The 22,592-nt window shown below is 40.2% G+C and overlaps 2 protein-coding genes across 3 annotated transcripts in view; both read right to left on the reverse strand.

Moving 5' to 3' along the window:
- Positions 1 to 844: 844 nt before the first annotated feature.
- On the reverse strand, positions 845 to 21,023 carry scinlb (scinderin like b). Of its 2 annotated transcripts, XM_086042547.1 has the most exons (18): positions 20,886 to 21,023; positions 17,017 to 17,204; positions 14,217 to 14,371; positions 12,653 to 12,685; positions 11,839 to 12,000; positions 10,874 to 11,023; positions 9,442 to 9,531; positions 9,086 to 9,218; positions 8,402 to 8,490; positions 8,003 to 8,218; positions 7,191 to 7,312; positions 6,998 to 7,088; positions 5,397 to 5,567; positions 5,139 to 5,313; positions 4,287 to 4,402; positions 4,117 to 4,194; positions 3,956 to 4,016; positions 845 to 1,513 (listed from the first exon to the last, which is right to left on the reverse strand). In XM_086042547.1, the coding sequence occupies exons 2-18, from the start codon at positions 17,195 to 17,197 to the stop codon at positions 1,353 to 1,355; spliced, it is 2,184 nt and encodes a 727-aa protein (XP_085898673.1). In that variant the 5' UTR covers positions 17,198 to 17,204; positions 20,886 to 21,023; the 3' UTR covers positions 845 to 1,352. The 2 variants fall into 2 exon arrangements, with proteins under 2 accessions (XP_085898673.1, XP_085898672.1); XM_086042546.1 differs by lacking the exon at positions 12,653 to 12,685.
- Positions 20,900 to 22,592, reverse strand: part of ccdc18 (coiled-coil domain containing 18) — a 28,046-nt gene continuing 26,353 nt past the window's right edge. The window contains exon 26 of the transcript XR_015088306.1: positions 20,900 to 21,030. The gene's annotated coding sequence lies outside the window, so the exon portion shown is untranslated. The remainder of the gene's footprint in view (positions 21,031 to 22,592) is intronic.

The raw sequence follows: 22,592 nt of genomic DNA on the forward strand, positions 1-22,592 counted from the left end.
AGTCAGTCTGTCAGGAGTCCGTTGGTTCAGTCCCCCCAAAAAACATCAGAAAAACGGGCATCTGCCAGTGACGGCCAAAGGTCCGTCAGTGATGGACTGACGGACGCGGTTAGTGACATTTACACTGATGAAGGGAAACTCACTAGTCAGTAGTCAAGTCCATCATTTTTAAAAAGTGTCTCATCATTGATCAATCGTCAGCAAAACGGGCGCCCGTCAGGGACGGACTGATGGACCGGTCCGTCAGTCTAACGGAATGCGCACCTCTAGTAATTAGTACTCATTGTCTCTTGACTTGCGACTTTAATTCATTACGTGCCTATGCTAGCAAGTGAAGACAGTCATCTCAAATCACCTTTTCTCCTTGAAATCCGTTCCAGCCCCATTTCACATTATTTTTGGTGTGTGCACCTTGGCCACCAAGGACCAGTATAATACACCAATGAAAAAGCTTTTCACAATATGGGTTGTTTTTCGCTGAGGATAAAGAATGTATGCCTGTGAGTACTGCATTAATATTGTCTGTCTACAACTGTTGCTGCACCATTTGTGTTTAAATATTCAGTGCTTAAAAGGTTAATAAATTGCAACATACTGTACACATGCTATTCGTCAGCCCATTTATGGCATTTTGCATAGTGTATTAGAATTAAGCAAGCAAGAAAAATATGTCAGTGATAATCAACTTTGACTCTACTTTCAACATGTCAACTACAAAAAAAAAAATTGGTCAGTCAGCCCACTAGATGACGTGAGCACATTCCGCCTTCCTTGGATTAAAGAGGTGAGACATTCTTCTGTATGATTGCCCACGTTCGGATTTGTTCCATACACGTACAACGTGTTACAACTCAAAAGAGTTTTATTTCAAAGCCTTCCATGAGAGCATTTCATGGACACAGTGCTAAATTGTGGCATGTGTGCATGCATATACTTAGACACGTTTCACAGCAGGATAAAAAATGCAGCATGCAACTTCTAGTATGTGCAACATGAATCCCGTACTAACTAGCGACAACACAACACTGTGGTAATGGATTAAATGGTGTGGGTGCATGTTGATATTACAACTGTCTAAAATGTCTTGCATATATAGCTTTTTTCAAAACCAGAAAAGTTGACAAAATGAGGATGGCACATTGTTGAATGTAAATGACAATTATTTGTCAACTGAAGAGGGAAAGCATCATTTTCTAAAACACTGCACAACTTCCTCACCAGTGCGTGCTATCAAGCTTTAAATGTGATTACAGTTTTGCGTTTGGCACTTAGGGATTAGAGGTAAAAACAACCAAAATGGCAACTGGCGCTAAATAGGTACAAAGTCGTCGAAAGACTTTGCAGTTTGGTGTTCAGAAGCGAGCGCAGATTCTGTCCAAGGGGTCCGTCTCCCACATCTTGGGGTCCCAGGCATGGAACCAGCCAGTGAAAATTGGCGGTTCTGCTCCCTGCTTGATGGTGGTGATGGGCAGCCCCTTGCGGCCGGACGGGTCCGAATCCAGATAGTCCCTTGCTGGAGGAGATGGGTGGAAAAATGGGAATGTGATTAAAAATAAACAGACATCTTTCTGAAATGTTCAGTTTCATACAGTTTATCCAACTGCACATGCAAACATCAAATGATAGGTGGATACAATTCTAATATTCTCTCCTTGACAAATGGGTGGAGAAGAGTAAGAAAAGGGAATCAGCACAGCATTTACGTCGTAAGCAATATCGCTCCACTTATGGGGCAAAACTGAAAAGCAACATTTGAAAGCCGGCGACCTTCAGTGCCCCAGGGAGCACACCAATAATAATCTACAAAGGATAAGCCCTGCTTTGACTCGGGAAGAAAATATACTGTACAGCTCCACAACCTATACAAGATTTGGATGAAAAATTATGTAAAAAAATAAAATAAATAATAATAATAATAAAACATTTTGATTAACACTGCCAAAAAGAGAGATAGTTATGTTTATCATTGTGGTTGTAGTTTTCAGTGGTGAACAGCCGAGAGGAGTTTCTTTATCTCCTATGTCACCAATTTAAAAAATGTAATCAAAATCCGTATTAAAAACACTATGACATGGTGGTACCTTGACTTATCAGTAAAATGAATTCCACGACAAATCTAACTCTAACTCTCTCTAAGTTTTACTGCTTCAACTCAATTTTCCTCATTGAAATGAATTGAAATGCCATTACACTTTTCCAGTCCCTCAAAAGACAAAATGATTTAAATAGCGCTTCACCGTAAAAATAAATTGATAAATAAATAAATAAATAAAAGGGAACATGAAGAAACAGATTTGTTTTGTTAATTGTAATTACTGTACACACCGTAGTATTTGTGTGTTAGATGTGTGCCTTGAGGGGGTGTGGTCTAGTGAGTGAAGTCAGGAGCACGAGTTGGGTTATCTGCGTGTGAGCGTCTGGGCACGGGTTGTGGCCAACAGCAGCTCCTTGCTAGTGTTCTCATTTTGAATTTTTGTGTTTTTATTCAATAATGTGTATTGACAGCTCTCCTTGCCCAATGCAAGGGCATTACAGTCCCTTCTAATTGCTCCATTTTTTTTCTCCACTCCATCAGAGAGGCGGGCAGTGTATCTGAAGCTCACTTGTGAGTCAATTATTTATTTATTTATTCTCATAACACAAAGCTATAACTCGACCAAGCTCATAATATAAAAAACTAAGTTGGGGCACTTGTATGTCGAGGTAGCATCGTCTATCTTTGCAGATTTTTTTTTTTATACGTCTCTTGTTGTCCCTAATAGAGTGTCTGCAAGCCACACTGAGTGTAATCCAGAAACACATTTCTGACATCTCTAAAAAAAAAAGTGCACTCATTGACGCCGCTGCCCTCGAGCGAAAGAGTAAAAGGGCCATCGACATTGTTACCGCTCAAAAGGCCACAATGTGAGCGTGTGTTAGGAGCCAATAGCAAGATGGCTAAGGTGCACATCTCTTGAAAGCACCACTCAAACTCAAAGGCTTTGAGCGTCATTAGGCACAGTCATTGTTCATTTTTAAAGGGTGATTAGTGGAGATTTACTGTATGCTGACAGATGTTGACATCAGCGACATAATATGGACAAATAGGGTGCAATATCAAGTTAAGTTAATGATTATGATGAAAGAAAACCACATTTGTATTGTATCTATAGGCCAAAATTACATGACCTCTAACACACACAAAAACTCTGAGACGCACTCAAAAACTTCTCATGAACACAACCAAAGACATCTAATGCTTACACAAACACACACATAAAGATCTGTTTATCACATCAAAACACTTATACACAAAAAAAAACGCACACAAATACACACACACACATACAACTCGCATCTAATTAAAAACCTCTCGTTTACAACAGACAATGCCTCTCACGCAACAAGAAATTCTCACACGTACCCCTAAAACTCATACTCAACTAAAAAACTCATGCACCAAACAAACAATTAGGGAAAAAAACCCTCACACGAACCCAAAAAATTCCTGAAAAATTGTCACTCATCAAAAACACACATTCACCCAAAAAATAAAACACACATACACATCCCCCCAAAAACTGTAGCACACCCCAAAAAAAACACACTCACATTTTTTTTTTTTTAAAACACACTCAACAAAAAAATTCTCGCTAACTGGCTCAGCCTAACAATATATACAGAAAGTCCCTCCTCCGAATTCTTACCGAGAGGTGTGTGAGAGCGGTGTGAGCTGTGTGTATATGAGAGAGAGAGAAAGACAGAGACAGAGAGAGACAGTGATGCAGAGAGAGAGAGCGAGAGAGAGAGAGAGAGAGAGAGTTTAGTGTAGGGGTGTCCAAACTTTTTGCAAAGAGGGCCTGCTTTAGTGAGTGTACCAATTTCTTGGGAGGTCAGTGAAAATTTGTTTGGTGCGTGTGAGAGGTTAATGTTTTTGTTGGCCTATACCACATCTTACACTTTTTGTACAACCAACCTAATTTGGGAGCGCCACTCCTTTCCTGTGCGTTAGCTTCATTGCCAATCCAAAGGAAGAGCTGCGTGGAACACAGAAGAACATTATGTCACTTGTAAAATATACACAAATAAGGACACGAGCGAGAACTCTCCAAACATAACCAAACGTGGGCATCTTACTTGGGCCCAGGTATCCAGAATCATGACATCATCTGTGGCCAGGTCAGACTGAGTAAAATCTCCTGGTACTTCTTCAACCTGAGAGAAACATACAGTAGGGCATTTACTGTAGTATAACGTGTCAGACGATTAAAGCGCTATTCTGGCTACTGTATCATGATTTCACGTACAATGAGTCGTCCAGTTTTGTTGGAGCAGCCAAACAGACGCGGTAGCTTGATCACGTTCTGCAGAGTCTTGGATGTCTGGTATTCCTTTTTGCCACCCAGAGTGGTCCAGAATGCAGCTGAGAGGATGAAGGATAGTTTGTAGCTAACACAGTCGCACACTCAATCCTTCAATTAGAGTAATGTTACCAATTTGGCGGTTTTATTCTTCTCATTTAATTCGCAATGATACACAGTCATGACCCACTTCATTAGTTAAAAACCACTAAGATCAAATCTATGGTATTTATTTATCTATGCTATCGATCTATGGTTTCAAGCTAGCTAGCAAACTAGCTATCTGGCTAATTATCTGTATGTGTCCATCTACAGTATGCAGCAGAACCAGCATTTTAAATGTAAATACTATACTATATACTGTATATGTCTGCCTCTGTATGTGTATTTATTGAATCAAAACCTCTGACTTTGCATCTTATTAGATTGTGCAGGTGTACTGCATGTAGTGACCACTCCTGAATATCATCAAAGTTGATAATGAAGCATCAATATTTGCTGTTCGGCATTCATAAAATTCGCCAAATCGTTGACCTGTTAGGGAAACACTATCCTCCATTATTCACATAAAAATTCAACATGCCTAATATAAATATATTTCTTTATGACATCTTGGGGCCATGCATCTATGCGGAAATGAGGGGAGGAGCTTCATTTAGTTAGGCAATAGCCTTGTCTAATAGAAAAAAGTGCTTTGCTCCCATATTGTGGTATCTATAGGGAATTCTAAACCTTGGGTGACGTCAATTACCTGTGGATTTTGGCTGTATTGTCGGTTGATTAACAGTAGACACCCACCTGGCTCTTTTCCCTCGGAAACATTGCTGGCGCTTCCCACGAGGAAGCCCACCACGTGCTTGGCGGCCTCCAACTCGTTGTCGCTGGCGCCCACGCCTCGCCACACAAACAGAGCGCTTGGCGACTTCAGCACAAACACATCGTTGGTGTTCAGGTTGGAAGCCGAAACATCAACCTGAGAGAAAAAAAAAATGAAGACCCGTGAGAGGTGGGAATCTCCCCGGTGGGTTGAATAACTCAAATAAAATCGATCCTCACCTCCACAGCCCGTGTAGCGTGGGAGGTGCTCTGGCGGATGTGGAAGAGGCGAGTGCTGCCAGTTTGAGTCTCTCCACCTTTACGTGACGTTCCTCCGCTGTGGATGATCATGGGTCTGCCCTTGAACAGGCTCATCAGGTGGGGGGGCTCCTGGCCCTGAGTCACCCTCACCTGTAGGTCACAACAACGTAGTTGAACACGCTATTGTTTGTGCCAGTATTCAATAATCAGAGCCAATGTCTAAAACATTGCTTCTCAAACTTTTTATATCAAGTACTGCCTTACAAAAAATACTTGGCTCTCCGAGCGCACCATCAAGACCGACATTAAAATATAGTAGTGGGCCTCAGGTGTTCATCAAAAACAAGGCAGTCTTTATTACTAAAAAGTACATTTAATATTATTGGAAGCCAGCCACTGTAACATTTTGCCCTTTGGTTAAAAAAACAAAACAAAACATTTTAGTCATAACTAACATGTGTAAAGCTAAATGACTCCGTAGCAATTTAAAAGTCATTGGAGGAAATCAAACTAGTTATGTAATGTGAATAAAAGTCATTTTATTAAATCTTAGAAGACGTAATCTTACAAGGATAAAGTGGTATTCTTCCAATATAAAGTGGTAATATTTTGATATTCATTGTCAAAGTTTAACAATGGAATAAAGTCATTTTGAAGACTGAATTTCAAAAATGTGTATTTATTGGCATTATATTATTACTTTTTATTCTGGTAAAGATACCTTTGTTCCATAAAAAAATAGGCCTATATTCTCGCGAAAAAACAATGACGCATTTCCACACAATCCATTATATAGTTTGTTTTTTCACAAAAAAAATACAACTACATGGAAATCATTGTCATTAAAAATATTTTCCCATTGTTTCATTGATTCTTGTTGATTTGTTCATTTCTTTGATGAAAAAAACAATGTTAACTTCAAAATACAATTGCATGGAAAGCGTTGACGTTAAAAACTGTCAATGTCTCGTTAATTCTAGTGTATTTATTCATATTTCCAATTTCGTACACTGTGCGATAACTAAAGTTTCAACATATTCTATAAGAGTACATTAAATTACTCAATTTAAAGTAACCACACAGTTGCACACAATCCACAATATTACATGGCAATAACTGACATGAAAATTATTGATTCATTTTATTTGTGACATAATTTGTAGCAGCTTCTCCTGACGATGCGGAATGAATTAATTCATGGGCAATACTCAACTCAGTGTATCTACCGTAATCAGTAATCCATTTCGCAGATATGTCTGTAATGTATGATTCAACATTATTGGTATGAAGACTTGAAATTTCAAGGCCACTGATAGAATTGATAGAATATCGCCCTCTGTTGGCCATTCAAAGGTGTTGTCTTTTTCATGAAGGAAGTAGCAGTTGAGAGAAGTCAGTTTCAGTTCTAGCTCTCACCTTTACAATTTCTAGTAAAATTATGTGTTCCGAGTTCTTAATTAGCCTTGGCTGCAACTTCCACCATCCATTTCTCACATCATCCGACTGATTGCAAGGACCACAGACAGATTGTTAAGCAGAAACGTGATAAAGAGGTGTGGTCTCCTTCGACAAGCTCTAACCTGAACCGGGGATCCTCCCAGTGAGTCATCCAGCTTCACGGTGAGGAACGCCGAAGCAGCTAGTTCGTCCTGTGTAGCCTTCAGCCCCTGCCTGGCAAAGTCACACAGACATATTCAGAATATGGTTTAAGCAGTTTAGCCAAAAGTCTAACAACATCAAGTCAAGAACTAGCAGCTCCATATAGACACATACCAAGTGTATATGATCTGTCCTGTCTTGTAGGTGTAGAGGATGAGGTAACAGTCTCCACCAAAGAAGTGACCATAGGATGCGGGATCCACAGGAACCATTTCACCATTCTCCGCACGCCAAATCTAAAAACCACACCAGATCAAGTCATCAATATTTTATCCATTATTAATTAAATGCACATATTTGCCGCAAATAAAGGTACGTCTGCACAATCCAAAAGGAGCTAATAGTAAGGTATGCATTTTAAAAAATGTGAGATGATGAACAGTTTGAAAGTAAGTAGGAGGATTTTGAAATGTATTTTTTGGTGGGATTACGGAGAGACTGTGAGTTGATTTGGACTCCAATAAAAGTAATTTGTTATTGTGACTGTTAAGTTGGAGAAAGTTTGCACTAAACCAGGGTTGGAGTTCATTGAGACGGTCTATAAAGTCGGGAGGTAGTAGAGTTGGATTTGCTCAAGAGGTAGAACTGGTTGTCACCACAGTATCACTGAAAGTAAATGTATTTGTTGAAGAAATAGCTGATGGGAATGAGACGAGGAGGGCGCCCGTAAAGGACCCCTGAGGCACACCTGCGGTGACTGGTGACAGCTGGGAGGTGAATGACTGAAGTTGAATGAACTTAGATTGGTGCTGACTTTTGACTGACAGTCAGTGAATATGTTGCACTATTGTAATTTCAGTTGGTAGAGTCATTGAACTGCACCGCGATGACGGTTTTTAATACAACTTTTAGATTATCTCTCATCATACTGTATTGTGCACGTGTACTTGCTGTTGTTATGTGACTATGCAACACAAATGTTTTACCTGGAACTTGCCCTTGCCATCATCTACCATGCCATGCTGAGCTGCCATGGCCTTATTGGAGTGCAGGCTGGATGCGTCGAAGGGCACCTGGTCCACTTTAGCAATGCGGCCAATAGTGTAGGCCGGCCTCGGCCCGGTGGTCTGGTCTTTGTCCTTCCAGTCACTGAAGAACTGCTTGAACAGGATGGTCTCGGCTCCTGCAGGAAGCACTTGGAGCTGCAGGTAGAATCAAGAAAAGTATGATGTTTTTTGGCCCACATGTGCAATTTAAGTACAGAGGGTACCATGACTTACAAGTGCCCCAGCTTAACTAGTCAAGGTACCGCTGGACAGCTATATACTGTCGTAGCAGAGCATTCACATAATGTGACAGATATATAATAATTATGAGACGTGTACCTGACACTTGCTGCTGTATCCTTTGTCTTTAATGAATTTCTGGCCCGCAGACATGGCGGCTTTACGCTCCGACGTGTTGGCCTTTGGACCTGATTTGAAGGCAATGACAATGAGACAAACGCATACCTGAATCTTACAAAAGTTGTAATTTGCCCCGTACATTTCTGTATATAATCTTACAAAGTATCCATATATATAATCTTACACAGTATTTATCGCTCAGCGGGAGAGGTGGGGGAAACGGAACGGACATTTCTATATAGAATCTTACACAGTGTTTATCGCTCAACGGGGGCGGGGGGGAATGCTATGCTCGTGAAAGTCGACCGAAGTTTACAGTCGCAATTGCTAACGGACGCTCCGTATTAGAGCCGAAATGGGCAAGACAAGATCGGTCTAACAAAAAACTAGTTTTTTATATTTTTTTTTTCCCCGTACAAAAATTGTTATATGGCGTACACAAGTTGAAATGATAAAAAAAAACGTATAAAATACGGGGAAAACGTATAAGTTGACAGTCCGCTCGCTGGACACTTCATTAGGTACACTTGCGCAATCTAACCGGGTTCAATAAAAAGTGTTGAATCAAGGCCTTCTCTTTTGGCCTAAACACTATCAAAAGCACTGACTTGTGTTTACAACGTAACCTGTGATTAATTTAATACATTTAGATTACTTCATTACCTTTCCAAACAAATATGTTCTTGTCCACTCCGTTATCCAGAATGTAACACTCCTCAGGTGACAACATGGCCTGTTTGAAGGGGCTGGATGGCGCCACGACAGACAACTTCATGGAACCCGAGGCATCAGAGATCTGAAAAACAAAGGGACATTTCAGACATAATGGCTGTAATCACCTTTTGCAAAGAAAATAAATAAATAAATAATAATAATAATGTTGATTGTATTCATTCATTTGCCAATCAATTGTTCTCTTTTCTGCACTCAGATTACTCAATTCTAAAATTATGAATTATTAAAAAAATTCAATACATGAAATCCGTTTCCCAAAAAGGTTTTCTTTCTTTCTTTCTCACCATGTAGAGTGAGCCCTTCTTCCTGTTGACGGCGTCCACATTTTCATCATCAGGAGTGCTTGGTGCAATGGTAGTTTTGGGTCCCAACACCTACCAGAACCAGAGGGGTTAAACAGTGTCAATTAATGTGTTTTTACAATGAGATGTACTGTGCAGCGCACCAATACCATAATTAAGGCGTGTACCAAACATGTACAAACTGATGGCTCAATTTATGTACCGGTATGTTTCTCTCAACATTAATAATTCTTATTAGACTTGCAAAGGAACAAAGCACTTATCATTGCAGTTGTTTTTAAAGTGACTTAAATATAGGGAAATAAAAAAAATAAATAAAAACTAACTAATGGTTCAAACAATGATAAAATATATTGCACATAAAAGTAAAACTTGTTGCCTACAGAAATAAATGTTTAGAAACAAATAGTCCTTAAAGTAAATAAATAAAATGAATTTTAAAAAATAACAAAAGTTAAATAAATACAACTGAACTTTACTTGCCCAGTAAAGTAAAGATTCTTTTGTTAACCACTTGAGGGAGCCTGTGTGCATTTCAATATTTGTTTTTTTGACCATAGCGTCTGCAAAAATGAAATAGATGTCATAATTCCAATGTGGCCTGAATAAGGTGCAAAATACACTGGACAACAAATTTCACAAAATATTTAAATCAGAAATGCAAGTAAACTATTCTTGATTAATATTTTGTGCTAATTCTGAATCTGCCCTCATTTTTTCTCTAGCACATCAGGTTTTCATAATAATAATAATAAGAAGAAGATGTAATATAATGTAATATAATATGGAATATACTATGTAATATTTATGAATTAAGGTTATGTTCAGCAACAGGTGGATTTTTTTCTGAAACCATCATAGCTATAAATTAAAATACAAGGTAAAATCCGGATTGCACAAGGATTTTTATAGGTAGAAACAAAAAAATGAAAATATATTTAAAAAAAATACCTGATGGGCTAGAAAATATATTAGTAAAACATTTTTCAACGCAGCTTCAAAAATTCCTTTCGGGACACTTGAAGCCATCTTGGACTAAAATTTGCTGTTGCCCAGTGTTATTGACAGAATTTTTAGTTGCCCTGCATATTTTCTAAGCTATAAGGGGAAAAAAATGTCCCTTTGGTGTCCTCTCATTAGTCTTCTGTGGACTTTTGTGACCTCCCTTCGAGTGTTTACAAGACAGAGCGCGTTGGCCCCAATTTGGCCCACGAGCAGCTCATTACAAATGACAGCATTGTGTGTGTTTGTTCCCACGCTGCCTATCTCGCTGGACGTGACGCGCATCATTACAACTTACAGCTTCTGCTCACAAGAGACCGACCACCTTTGCGCTCAAACGTCAAGTGCCTGTCTGGGATACGCCAAGGGAGGCTGAGAAAATTAATTGCGCGTGCGTTTGCGTCGCCGTCACCTCCGTGATTGCCTGGGGCTCTTGGCCCTCGTCCACCATGTGCAGCTTGGCTCGGCCGTTCCTCTCGTTGTCTCGGATGTGGATGGCCATGTGGGAGGCCTTCAGCCTCTCGTAGCGGTTACACTCACTTCCGCACCACTGGTAGATTTCCTGGCGGCACGACACAAACATTGATTGGTCACGTGACAGACATCTGGGGGCGGGGCAGACCAGAGGTGGGAGTATGTCACATATGAACAATAATTAATTAAGTGCCAAGTCTTAACCTTCAAGCTTTAAAGGGAAGTCAACGCAAAGTTGTTGTTTTTTCAAGAATATATTCTATGCAAGCCCATTAGTTGAAACGGGGCATTCTGATAAATACTGCTTTTATGGAATAAGTGTCAGTCCACTCATTTTTAGCCATCTCCGGGGGCGGCCATTTTGTCTTCTGTCGACTGAAAATGACATCGCAACTGCTCACAACGACCAATCACGGCTCAGATTCAGAAAACAGGTCAGTCGTGATTGGTCGTTGTGAGCAGTTGTGATGTCATTTTCAGTCGACAGAAGACAAAATGGCCGCCCGCACAGATGGCTAAAAACGAGTGCATTTTGCTGCTTAACTTACATTCCACAAACGCAAAATTAATCAGAATGCCGTGTTTCAACTAGTGGGCCAGCTGGGAACATATTCTTGATAAAATGTTTTTGGGTTGACTTCCGCTACAAAGAGTAAGTCAACCCAAACATATATTTTTTCCAGAATATACTCTATGCAGGCCCACGAGTTGAAACAAGGAATTCTGATAAGCATTGCGTTTGCGGAATAAGAGTTAACCCACCCTTTTTTAGCCATGTTTTTCCTGCCCCTGAACTAAGTACTTTTGGGTAAAAGAAGTATATCTGCCGCATGTTTTCGATCTTGCGTTGTGTCCGACGAATCCACACTGTCACACACCCATCCAAATGGCGTGAAATCTCACCTTTCCCAGGTCAATAATGAAGGAGTCCCCCTTGTTGAAGCTGGCCCAGGCCATCTCCACCTCCGTGGCTCTGATGGCCCTGCGACCTTTGATGTGAAGCAGTCGTTTTACGTTGGCCTCGTTGGTCACCACATGTTGAAAACCGGACGCCACGCCACCTTTCTGTGAGAACATGCATATTGTTAGCCATCTGACATACAGTAGTGGATGGGATGTGAATTAGGGCAAACGGTGAACACTTGATGGCGCTGAGGTGAGAAATACAGATTTTAGCTGAAAGTGACTGAAAGGCAAACGCTTAAAAGAAGTTGCATTAAGTGATGGTATCCGTTCACTTTCTATATTGTGTTTCTTCTTTAAACGGGAAGTCAACCCAGACATTTTTTTTCCAGAATATGTTCCACTAGTTGAAACAAGGCATTCTGATTAATATGTTTGTCTAATATGAGAAATCCACCCGTTTTTAGCTAGCTCAGGGGGCGGCCATTTTGTCACTTCTGTCGACCGAAAATGGTAACACCCAATCACAGCTCACCTGTTTTCTGAAGCTGAACTATGACATGGCCTGTGACAAAATGAATTTAACTACTCCCTATATTAGGGTGTGGATAATTTGGGTATTGACTGTGCGTGTCTGGGTTGGATATTTGTTTAGTTGGATGATTCATGAAACAAAGAGTTCACAACTGAGAATGACTTGAACTTTACACAGCACCGTGAAACACCAACGACCAAACGGCTGTCAGCCAAAAAGACATTGCCTGCATAAGTGTCAAACATTGAACAGCGTCAAGGAGGAGGACCTGTGTTGTACCTTGGAAGTGGAACTGTCTCGTAAAGTGCCGTCCTTTGAGAAGCCGTGAAGCAAAACAAGTATATTTATTTACAAGTCATGCATATTATAACAAATCAACATCAGACATATGCTCATTAGTGGGAGAATGGAGACAAATGAACGGGCCCTTTAGTTCATGAGAGGACAAACAACATTTCTTCTTATGGAACAAAAGCCTCAGTTTGCCTACAGGGTCTCGCCACAATCTGGAGGCGTGACTTCAAAATGGAAACCACATTCACGCCGCTCAGCCTCCTCAAGGGCCACTCTGTAAAATTTTCCATGGCAACAATGTGGCCTGTGTTTTTTCTGATGGAAAGATTGTTTCCTGAAAGACTGGCCAAAACTATGAGAAGAATGGAAGTACACAGTGCTCTACCAATGAAAATAGACCGCTCTTACGAAATGTGGTTTTAAAAAAAGAAATAAGAAATGAAATTAGGAATATGACTTAATTTCAGCAAGATTATCTGATACGAGAACAGGATCATTTTATTCCTTTAAGAAGTAACCATAACAAACCAACCAATATTTAAAACACACACACCAATGTCTCAAAACTAGTGTAGATATACTTTAGAGTACTACCTTCAGTAGATATTACCGCATTTCTCCTTTGAGTCTTAAGTAAATTAGCCTATAAGGGTTTGCATGTCTGTTCTCATGTTAAACAAACAACTTTTTTGTATATAGTATGTAACTTCATGCCAGACTGTGTTTTGGGCCATTCTTGCAGAAAGAATGAGTGTATGGGGGGATAATTACAGCCAGCCAAAGTTAGAGGAGGAAGTTTCGGGTTTAAGAGAGCAACTCAAAACAGATGGGCAGTGGAGAAGCAGCCTTCCAACATGTTAGCAGCCTCAGTCATTGACACGCCCTGGCATGGAAATACTGAAAATGGAAAGTAGTTGTCGGTGAACTTCAGACTCATCAGTGTAGCTAGGCGACAAAGTGCACGCGGGGCTGACAATCATTAAACCGCGGACACATGTACGAGTTATTTATCTATTTCCACTTACCCATTGCAAGTTACCCATTGCAAACTTATCTAAATGTTTTTTATGGCATGATATGTGCAGAAAGAATAGCGAACCAGCCATTAGAGCAGTTAAACGTCACATGATTGTGGGTCTTAAGAGTTGGGCAAAAATATCTGCTTCTGTGGAGTTGAAAAAAATGATGGTACCACTAGAAAAGATTACAAATAATTTTGCCCATAGGGACTTGTTCAACCAAGATGTGTCCTCTACTTAGCATCACAGGTGTTTTAAAACGTGTAATGAGTTACTGTGCTGTTTGGTGACATGGTGTGTAGCACACTAAACATGGGCCAGATGAAGCAAAGGAGTGAGTTGTCAACAGGAGATTCCAAAGCAAATTATTCACAAGCATAATAAAGGCAATTAAGACCCTTTTCAAGCAGCTTGGTGTTCCGGTGAGTACAATCCCTACTGTGGGTTTTTCTTTGCTGAACGGAGGAGTAGCAACAATTTTGTCCATGCGTGTACACTGTACGTGGGTTATTGTTCTCTGTTGAACTCGCCTTGTATGTGATGCCCGTCTTGAAGTAGCCCAGGAAGGTGTGGGATTCGCTGCTCTGCGCCTCCCGGTACTGCACCGGTCCGCCCCCCAGGAAGTCATCCAGCTGGGTGGCAAAGATGGCCGCCGCGCCGCTCTCGTCCTGCGAGCACTCATCACCTGGAAGGGAGTCACAGCGGTAGAGTGGCGAACACCTGTAAGTAATTGATGCTCACCCAAAAGGTTTGCAATTGCCTATCGATGCCACAAGATGGCAGCAAAGCACCTTTTTGCTATTAAACAAGGCTATGGCCTGACTAAAATGAGCTCCTCCTCTCACTTTAACATAGTTCAGATGTATTTAAAAAAAAAATCAATGAATTAGCGAATGATTAACTACATATAAGCAGGTCTTTTCCTGCATTATCACATTAATGATCCTCTTTGAAATGAAATGCTATCAATGTAGTTCAATTACGGTACATACTGTGGAGGTGTGCCTTTAAGAGGTGTTAGTTTGTAGTCTGCTTGTGAGCATCTGTGCACGAGTTGTGACCTACAGCAGTTCAGTGCGAGTGTTATCATTTTATGCGTTTGACTGTTTGTCCCGTTCAATAAAGTATCTGTAACTTCGGGCTCCCCTTGCCCACATGCAAGGGCATGATAGTACTGCAATTCCTCCATTTTATTTCACTCAATCATCATTCGTTTTTCTTTCTTTCAGCGCTCCTAGATTGAGCACGGAGCAGTGTCCTAATGGCACCTCTGAGTCAGGCACGGAGACGCTGACTCACTTCAACCACAGCTGCTGGATGCATCACGAAACAAATCAAATTTTCCCTTAAATCCACAACATTCCAAATCACTAAAATCCATGTTAGACAAAGCGATTCATTTTTGAATCATATATTATTGCCACTGGTGGGAAACAAGTACAAATACTTTTTTTTTTTTCAGGTATCTAGACTTGTGTAAAAGCCTTACTTTGTCAAAACAGGCTCATTACTGTTTATGGCCTCAGTCACTAATCTTCGCCCTCATGGCATAAACTAAGATTTAATGTTCAAGTATATTAAAATATAGTATTTACTTTTGTACTATACTACATTTCACTGCACTATTTTTTAACTTTTACCTCAGTATAAGAGTTGTATCAGAACTTTTTTTTTTACTCAAGCACACCCACAATATTTGTGCTTTACAGTGTGAGCACTTTCGCCAACTCTGATTCTTGCAACTCCAACACGTCGGTAGCAGAAGCCCATCTGTCTGCCAGAAAAACAAGTATGGACTGGTTCCTGTCCCCCATGGCCCATAGGAGTATTCCCGATGTGACTCGGCCTGGCTTTACCAACATTTAAAGGGCATGAGAAAAGATTATGTTGGAGCCAGATGTCACTCATATGTGAAGTTGGTTTGAATGTGAAGAGAACTAAGAATGAGTACAAAAAAGAGGGAAGTGCGGATTCTCACGAACAGCTGCAACTTTTCGAGTTCCGCAGCTATAGCGCTTGCGCTACATGTTTCGACAGTGACGCTGGATGCCTGATCTGGTCTGCAGGCACACAGCAGCCACACGTGTTATGTAATGTTCAAGTCGCACGAGAAGCTAGACTGTACCACAGCGTTAGGAGTGGGAAGTATGACTGCACCGAAATTAGAAGAAAAACTGAAACATTTTTCAAGTCCTGAAAAGGGTTGGGCATCGTTTGAATTTGGTCGATTTCAGTTTCGATTCGGGTTCTTTAATTCAATTCCAGTTCTTAACGATTCCGATGCGTAACAAAAAATATGAATTATTTTTGGGAAAAAAATCACATGAACTTCTCTGTTCTTTAATTTCATGAACTTTTTGTTATGTACAGTATGTATGCAAATACATACATACTGCAGTTGCGTATGCTATAAGCTAAATATTAGCTAGAAATGTGCATTTGTGTGTTGAACTTGTTGGCTCAATGTTGGCATTAGACGTACTTAGCTGATTCTGACTTTGGGTCATGAGCCGCATCGCGGCAGTTCTATGGCTAGGCGCCGGCCGAATGAGCCAGCCGGGCCGGCCCGGGAAGGATCACCGAACCAGCGAAGGGCGACTGCTGCCACAATGCGGCCTCCCAGCGGCCGCCCCAGCTGTGGAGATCCGTGGGTAGGGCCCAGCGCACGCCCAGGGTCAGGCAGGCTTGTCGGCCGGCACGAAGCGAGCAGAGGGGCTGACCGAGAGGAGCAGGCGGGAGGGGCTGCGTGGCTAACTAGGAATCGAGACTTAGCACCAACATTCTAAAATCTGAATGGTTCCGGGAGAACCGGAATGATGGTCCCGGTTCCACTCGATTCCCGGTTATCGATGCGCAACCCTACTCCTGAAATTCCTATTAATTCCCATTATCGTTTATTACTTTTATTTTTTTTTTTTGATATAATAATAAGCATCAAACGTGCTATGAGATAAAATTAAAAGAAAAATGAATCGATTTTTTTGAATTTATAAAATCCCAACATCTTTGAGAGAGAGAGAGAAAGAAAGATAGAAAGAGAGATAGAACGATAGAAAGAGAAAGAGAGATAGAAAGACAGATACAGAGATAGAAAGAGATAGACAGACAGCGAGAGAAGGTTAGAGAGAGAGATAGAAAGAGAGAGCACGAGAGAGAAAGATGGAAAGAGAAAGAGAGTGACAGAGATCGAGGGTGAGAGAGGGAGAAAGAGACGACCTGGGCAGTTGCCCAGCCCTGACACTGGTCCGCGCCATGTGTTCACTTTAAAAATCAACTGTTGAAATAAAGCCAGTGTATTCTGTTGTGTGTTGTGATGCATCCTGGTCTTACCGAGCCACATGTGTATGTTGTAGGCAGGCGCAGAGGTGGTGAAAAGCAGCAGGTAGGCATCTCCGGTGTAGAAGTTTCCATACAGAGCCTTGGGAACGGGCTTCAGGTCCAGGTTTTCGATGCGCCACACCTGCAGGCCTGGCTGCTTGCCCGCGTTCGCAAACTCCTTGTGGGACACCATGACGGCTCTAACGGGGGAACGAGAGAAAGAAGGTGAAGGTTAAATGAAGCATTTTGCATTGCAAAGTTGCGCTGTGGTCACAACCTTGCCAAGCACATTCAAGCACAAAGCACAAAGCACAAACTTAATGATCACATTCATTAATAGTGCTTCTCAAATTTTTGAAACAAAGTAGTAGCAACAAGTTACTTGGATGTGCTGCGTTACTACTATAATAGCCATTTTCAAATTCAGTTTCTTTTCTTTCTTTTTCAAATAAGAAAAAGTGAACTTTGCACACTTTGTAGCCACTGGTCAATCGCTTAAAAAAATTGTAATGTAAATCATAAAACAATTATATTACCCATGAACATTATATAAAAATTATACCTAAATAAGTGTTTGAAAAAAAACAGTTCTAAAAAAAATGCTATTCAAATGTATTATAGTTAAAAGCTACATACTGTGCAACTGAAGTGTACTTAACAAATGCACTGTCCTGGTTTAAAAAAAGGTTTTCCTTTTTTTTCTGAAAAGGAAAACAAAATCAGAAAAGATGGACTATTACGTAGTTTTACTTTAAAATGTTGCTCAACGACTCATTGGAGAAATCCAAAATAATTTGCATAGTTTGCAAAGCCAAATTCAAATACTAGTTAGTTGTACGTCTTTGGTGTATCATTCAACAGTTTTATATTCCAGGAAAAGAATCAGATTCAAGGATGAAAGAAAGCGAAATACTTTTTTTTTTTTTCCCACATTAATTACATGATTTTACTCAAGCGAATGTTGGATTCCAAACTTTGTAAAAAACTGTATCTGAAAAATATAATTAATCGCAATTAATTATGGAAAGCGATTAATTAGCTAAAAAATTGTAATCGCTTGACAGCAGTAATAGACAGCGCTCTCGCTTGTACTTTCCTAATTGAATTCCTGTTATGAAAATTCATCTTTTTTTTTTTTAAACGCAAGATTTCACAGACTAGCCGCACTGAGATGAAATGAGGAAGTTTCTGTATTGCACCAGCACAAGTAACATATCAACAAAGTCAAATGAATGACGATGGGTAAAAAAGAACTGCAGACCTTTTTTTTTGCAGAAGATAAAGAATATGTATGTTTTTCTGTTTTCATGTTTTAATTTTCCAGTAAACTTAAAATGGGTGTGGCAATAAGATGCTTAAAACCTCTTATGTTAAGAACTATCACCAAAATTGTAGCTTGTTGGAAAAGTTCGCTGCCACCATGCAAGCACTCCTCACTCAAAATTTTGCCCACAACTCAAGACAAAAAAACAAAAAAAAACTGCCACGCGACGCCTTGTATCTGGAAAAAAATCCTAAATCTGATAAAAAAAAAACAAAAACATGAATTTCCCCATACGCCATTCTCAACGCAATAAAAACGTGATGTGTATGAAACATGTCCATAAAAATCAAACTTTGTCAAACCAGCATGACAAGAATTTGTTTAAGCACGTTCTATTTTTGCATAATCCATCCGCAACACACACACAGCACAGTAGAAATACGGTGACGTGTCATGCCGCCAAAGATGCAAGATTATGCAGATTATTTGCCCCCCACCCCGATTACACAAGAGCCAGATTACAAATGATTTTGAGGCAGTCGGATTATTACTGCAGATTTTTTGGAACACACTCACATACAAACTCTTGCATGTACACTTTTTTTTTCCAGAAAGTTCAAACTATTGCATTCAGAAAGGACATTTCAAAGAGTTCTCATCGTAGAGCACCACTAATGTGTCTACATGGTCTGTGAGCTGGTTTTATTGCACAGCTCGGGTTACAGATGCAGGAAAAGCCTTTGGAGAGGAGCTGGAACAGGGCGGATCAATACATTCTGTAGCAAGCACTCAGTTTGGTTTCTGGAGGACTGCATTAAAGTTCCATTATCAATATGTGCCAAACACTTTATCATATGTATCTGTATTAAGACCATTAAAACTGAAAGAACAAAAGGATGGGTTTATGGGAAAAATGCAGAGCCCCAGACATGGCATGGAGGGATTTTTTTTCTAGGTAGTCAATAAATCCAAACTATTGTGCAGAACACTTTTATACTTTCACAGGTTGAAGAGAGTAGTAATGTGCATTTGCATTTTGGTTTTAGACAACAGAACTGACAACGCGAGCAATATTACCACGCTTGGCTCCCTCCCGTGACATAGACAGCTGAGACCGAAAACATAACATAAGTCACGCCCCAAAAGGGGGCGGGGCAATTGGTCATATATCTAATCACAAAAAAAGACCTTAAATCACGACAGAGTCTTTTGGGAGGGGCACTTTAGTACTGATGTCATTTTTACATGCAAACCTATTATATAAGTGCCAATCTTAAACTCACCCAAGTGTCGCTTTAATGTTATTAATTTGTATGCACATTATACCTACTTCAAGGCCAAAATTGCAGCACCTTGTGGACACGTTATGTCTAATTTGTGGCCAGTTGGATTTTGTGGCTACTAAATGCTAATTTGTGACTACAAAATAGCTATAACGTACACATGAATTGTTACTTTGGGGGTTTAATATGATAATCATAAACAACTCTGGCTGTCTTGGTAAAAAAAAACATGGCTGGAAACTGCAATAAACAATCTCTTAATCTTCCTTTCTAAATAAGGTGCGCTCCATTTGATCATTTGCATTATGTGCGTGTATTATACCTACTTCTAGACAACAAATTAGGTTTTATGTATATGTATGCATATGTTATACATGATTTGTGGCCTCATTTTTTTTTATTTCAGGGATAGTTAATGCTAATTTGTGGCCACAAAATAGGTATAATGTGCAAACATAAATAGTGGGTTTAATATTATTCCATTGAACAAATTGGCACGCCCACGAAAAGTTCGGCACACGTTTACTCCCATCATCTCCATTTGTTTACCTGACTGTGAATACGATTGATTTAATATTCAATTAATGTGCATATTATACTTTATTCATGGCCAAGGATTAATATTTTGTGGCAACTGGTAATTTTTGGCCTCGAGGATAAGTATAACGTGTGCACGAGATACTAATTTAGCAATTTGTGCCAACAACTACGGACGTCGAGGTACACAAATGGAGCGCACCTACAGCGAGCACTTTCAGTGCACCGCAGTATTACCGCTTCTACTAAGGTGCGCATCATTTGCTTATCCAACTGTCCAGAAACTCCATAAATAATATCGGCCACAAATGAGAATTTTGTGCGTAAATTATCGCTATACTGTGACTGCAGGTTAAAGATTTGCCCCAACTTGTCAAGTTATGGGGACTCGACTTTTAATGCACAATAATGGACATTTTGCAGATACTAATTCAGTCCTCGTAAGACTGTGAGCAACAAATGGCAACAGCGACATCTTTGTTGCTGCTCTGATTTCCATCAAGAATGTCAGTAACTTTACGAGAGCAATAAGAACTGTGCAGCGTGCCGCCTTTATTACTACGTACGAAATACTCCAGTGTTACATAACGTCGCTCTTTGGGTTAACGCTCCCTTCATGTTTTTTTTTTTAATCTAGTCAATGGCTCAAAAGTAAAAGGAGCAAACAAAATCATTTCTTACAAGAACAGACTTGGATATAGGAAGACAAATCCAGTATTTGCAATAGTCGACCAGAGAAAAAGAAAACAATAATGTAGAAATAAAGTTACAAATGATAAATAAAGGAACAGACTTACAATCGGTGAGGATGAAAGGAAGGACAGAAATGTTGTCGGAGGCTGCAGATGTGGGAGTGATCCGGATTCAGACGCGCAGTGTGTCTGTGGCGTGTGTGTGTGTTGTCCAGGGGGAGAGTGAGCTGCAGCGGAGGAGGTTGTCTATCTGAAAATACGACGCTCTGATTGGTTGACAGCAGTAAGACAAAACAAACATCCAAATGCCCTTTCTTTTAGTGCAAACAAACACACGCACAGAGCATGTATTTTAATAAACTTACTGATGACAGATGATGGCAACTTCCTGCTCTTTTCCGGATATGAAATATGTTCAAACAGGGAAGGTACAAAGTTCGCCGAGTTCACCTTAAGGAGCAATGTTAGCAGTAGCACGGCGGCTGTTTGCTTTTGGGCTTTAAGAAGTCATGTGTTTGCCTGAAGGCAGGAAAATCTGCGAAAATACTTTGATATATTTTCAAAAGTAATTCTAATAAAGGTTGGAAAGCACTGCTAGCTGATATAACAATCTTACCACTTGTTGCTAGGCAGACTTTACGAACCACGCTAATTTGTATCCTGTAAACCTGGACATCCAGCCAGTGCGTCCCACTTATCTACTTTAACTGAATGTGTCCCAAAAATATTATTTATCAAATACAATAATGTATATTTGTTCATCTATGCCAGCGACATATCGTGACAGGTAGAACAATTAAATACTCTCCCACTAGATGGCAGACGGTACATGTGTCCACCTGTTTCCGATCATACAACAGAATGCAGCGGTGCATTAAAATACGGCTTTAATTTGTTCTGTTGCAATGCTCGTAACTCAAAATAGCTATATCTCAACTCGTCTTTCCCCAGGGAAATGAATGGAAATCCCATTAAACCATACATTTTTTTACTGTTTAAAAATCCCACTCCAATATACAATATATCAAATATTGTACTAAAAACAGAAGTAATATTAGTGGTGCTTTGCAGAGGATCAAGAGCATTGTTGTATTATCATGTTGCACCGCCGTTCGAGTTTGAATATCCATCCATCCATTATCTATACCGCTTATCCTCACAAGGGTCGCGGGGCGTGCTGGAGCCTATCCCAGCTGTCTTCGGGAAGTAGGCGGGGGACACCCTGAATTGGTTGCCAGCCAATCACAGGGCACACAAAGATAAACATCCGTACTCACAATCACACCTAGGGACAATTTTAGAGAGTCCAATCAACTTACCATGCATGTTTTTGGAATGTGGGAGGAAACCAGAGTACCCGGAGAAAACCCACGCAGGCACGGGGAGAACATGCAAACTCCACACAGGGAGGCCAGAGCCTGGATCGAACCCACGACCACTGAACTGTGAGGCGGACGTGCTAACCAGTCGGCCACCGTGCCGCCCGAGTTTGAATATCTGTTTCCTAAAAGGTTATAACATAGATTCTATTTGTTAGCCCATCTATGGGATGTTGCATTGATTGTTAGCATTAAGATAAACTGTCTTATCTCGAGCAAAACTTGTTTTAAATACAGGGGGATGCAAAAGTAGGTATACAGTTATAAATAAAAAGAGAGAAAATGTACAATGGTTATTCCTATTATAATACTATCTTAGAAAAACTAGTAAAAAATACGTCACTAATTTCACTGATGCGATACTACTGTACAACTACTTTTACAAGCACTCACTCATCTTTAAGTAGACAAATCCTCATCGAAACCCATGTGT

This window comes from Filicampus tigris, chromosome 10, assembly GCF_054856515.1.
Source record: "Filicampus tigris isolate MCC_2025a chromosome 10, RoL_Ftig_1.0, whole genome shotgun sequence".
Classification (NCBI taxonomy): Eukaryota; Metazoa; Chordata; class Actinopteri; order Syngnathiformes; family Syngnathidae; genus Filicampus; species Filicampus tigris.

Excerpts from the sequence above, each read along its gene's own strand:
- scinlb (XM_086042547.1), bottom strand. The coding sequence starts at position 17,197 with ATGGTGTCCCACAAGGAGTTTGCGAACGCGGGCAAGCAGCCAGGCCTG. Across the intron at positions 5,568-6,997 it reads TGGGAGGATCCCCGGTTCAG|GTGAGGGTGACTCAGGGCCA; the intron begins GTTAGAGCTTGT and ends TGTGACCTACAG. Across the intron at positions 4,403-5,138 it reads TTCCGAGGGAAAAGAGCCAG|CTGCATTCTGGACCACTCTG; the intron begins GTGGGTGTCTAC and ends TCATCCTCTCAG.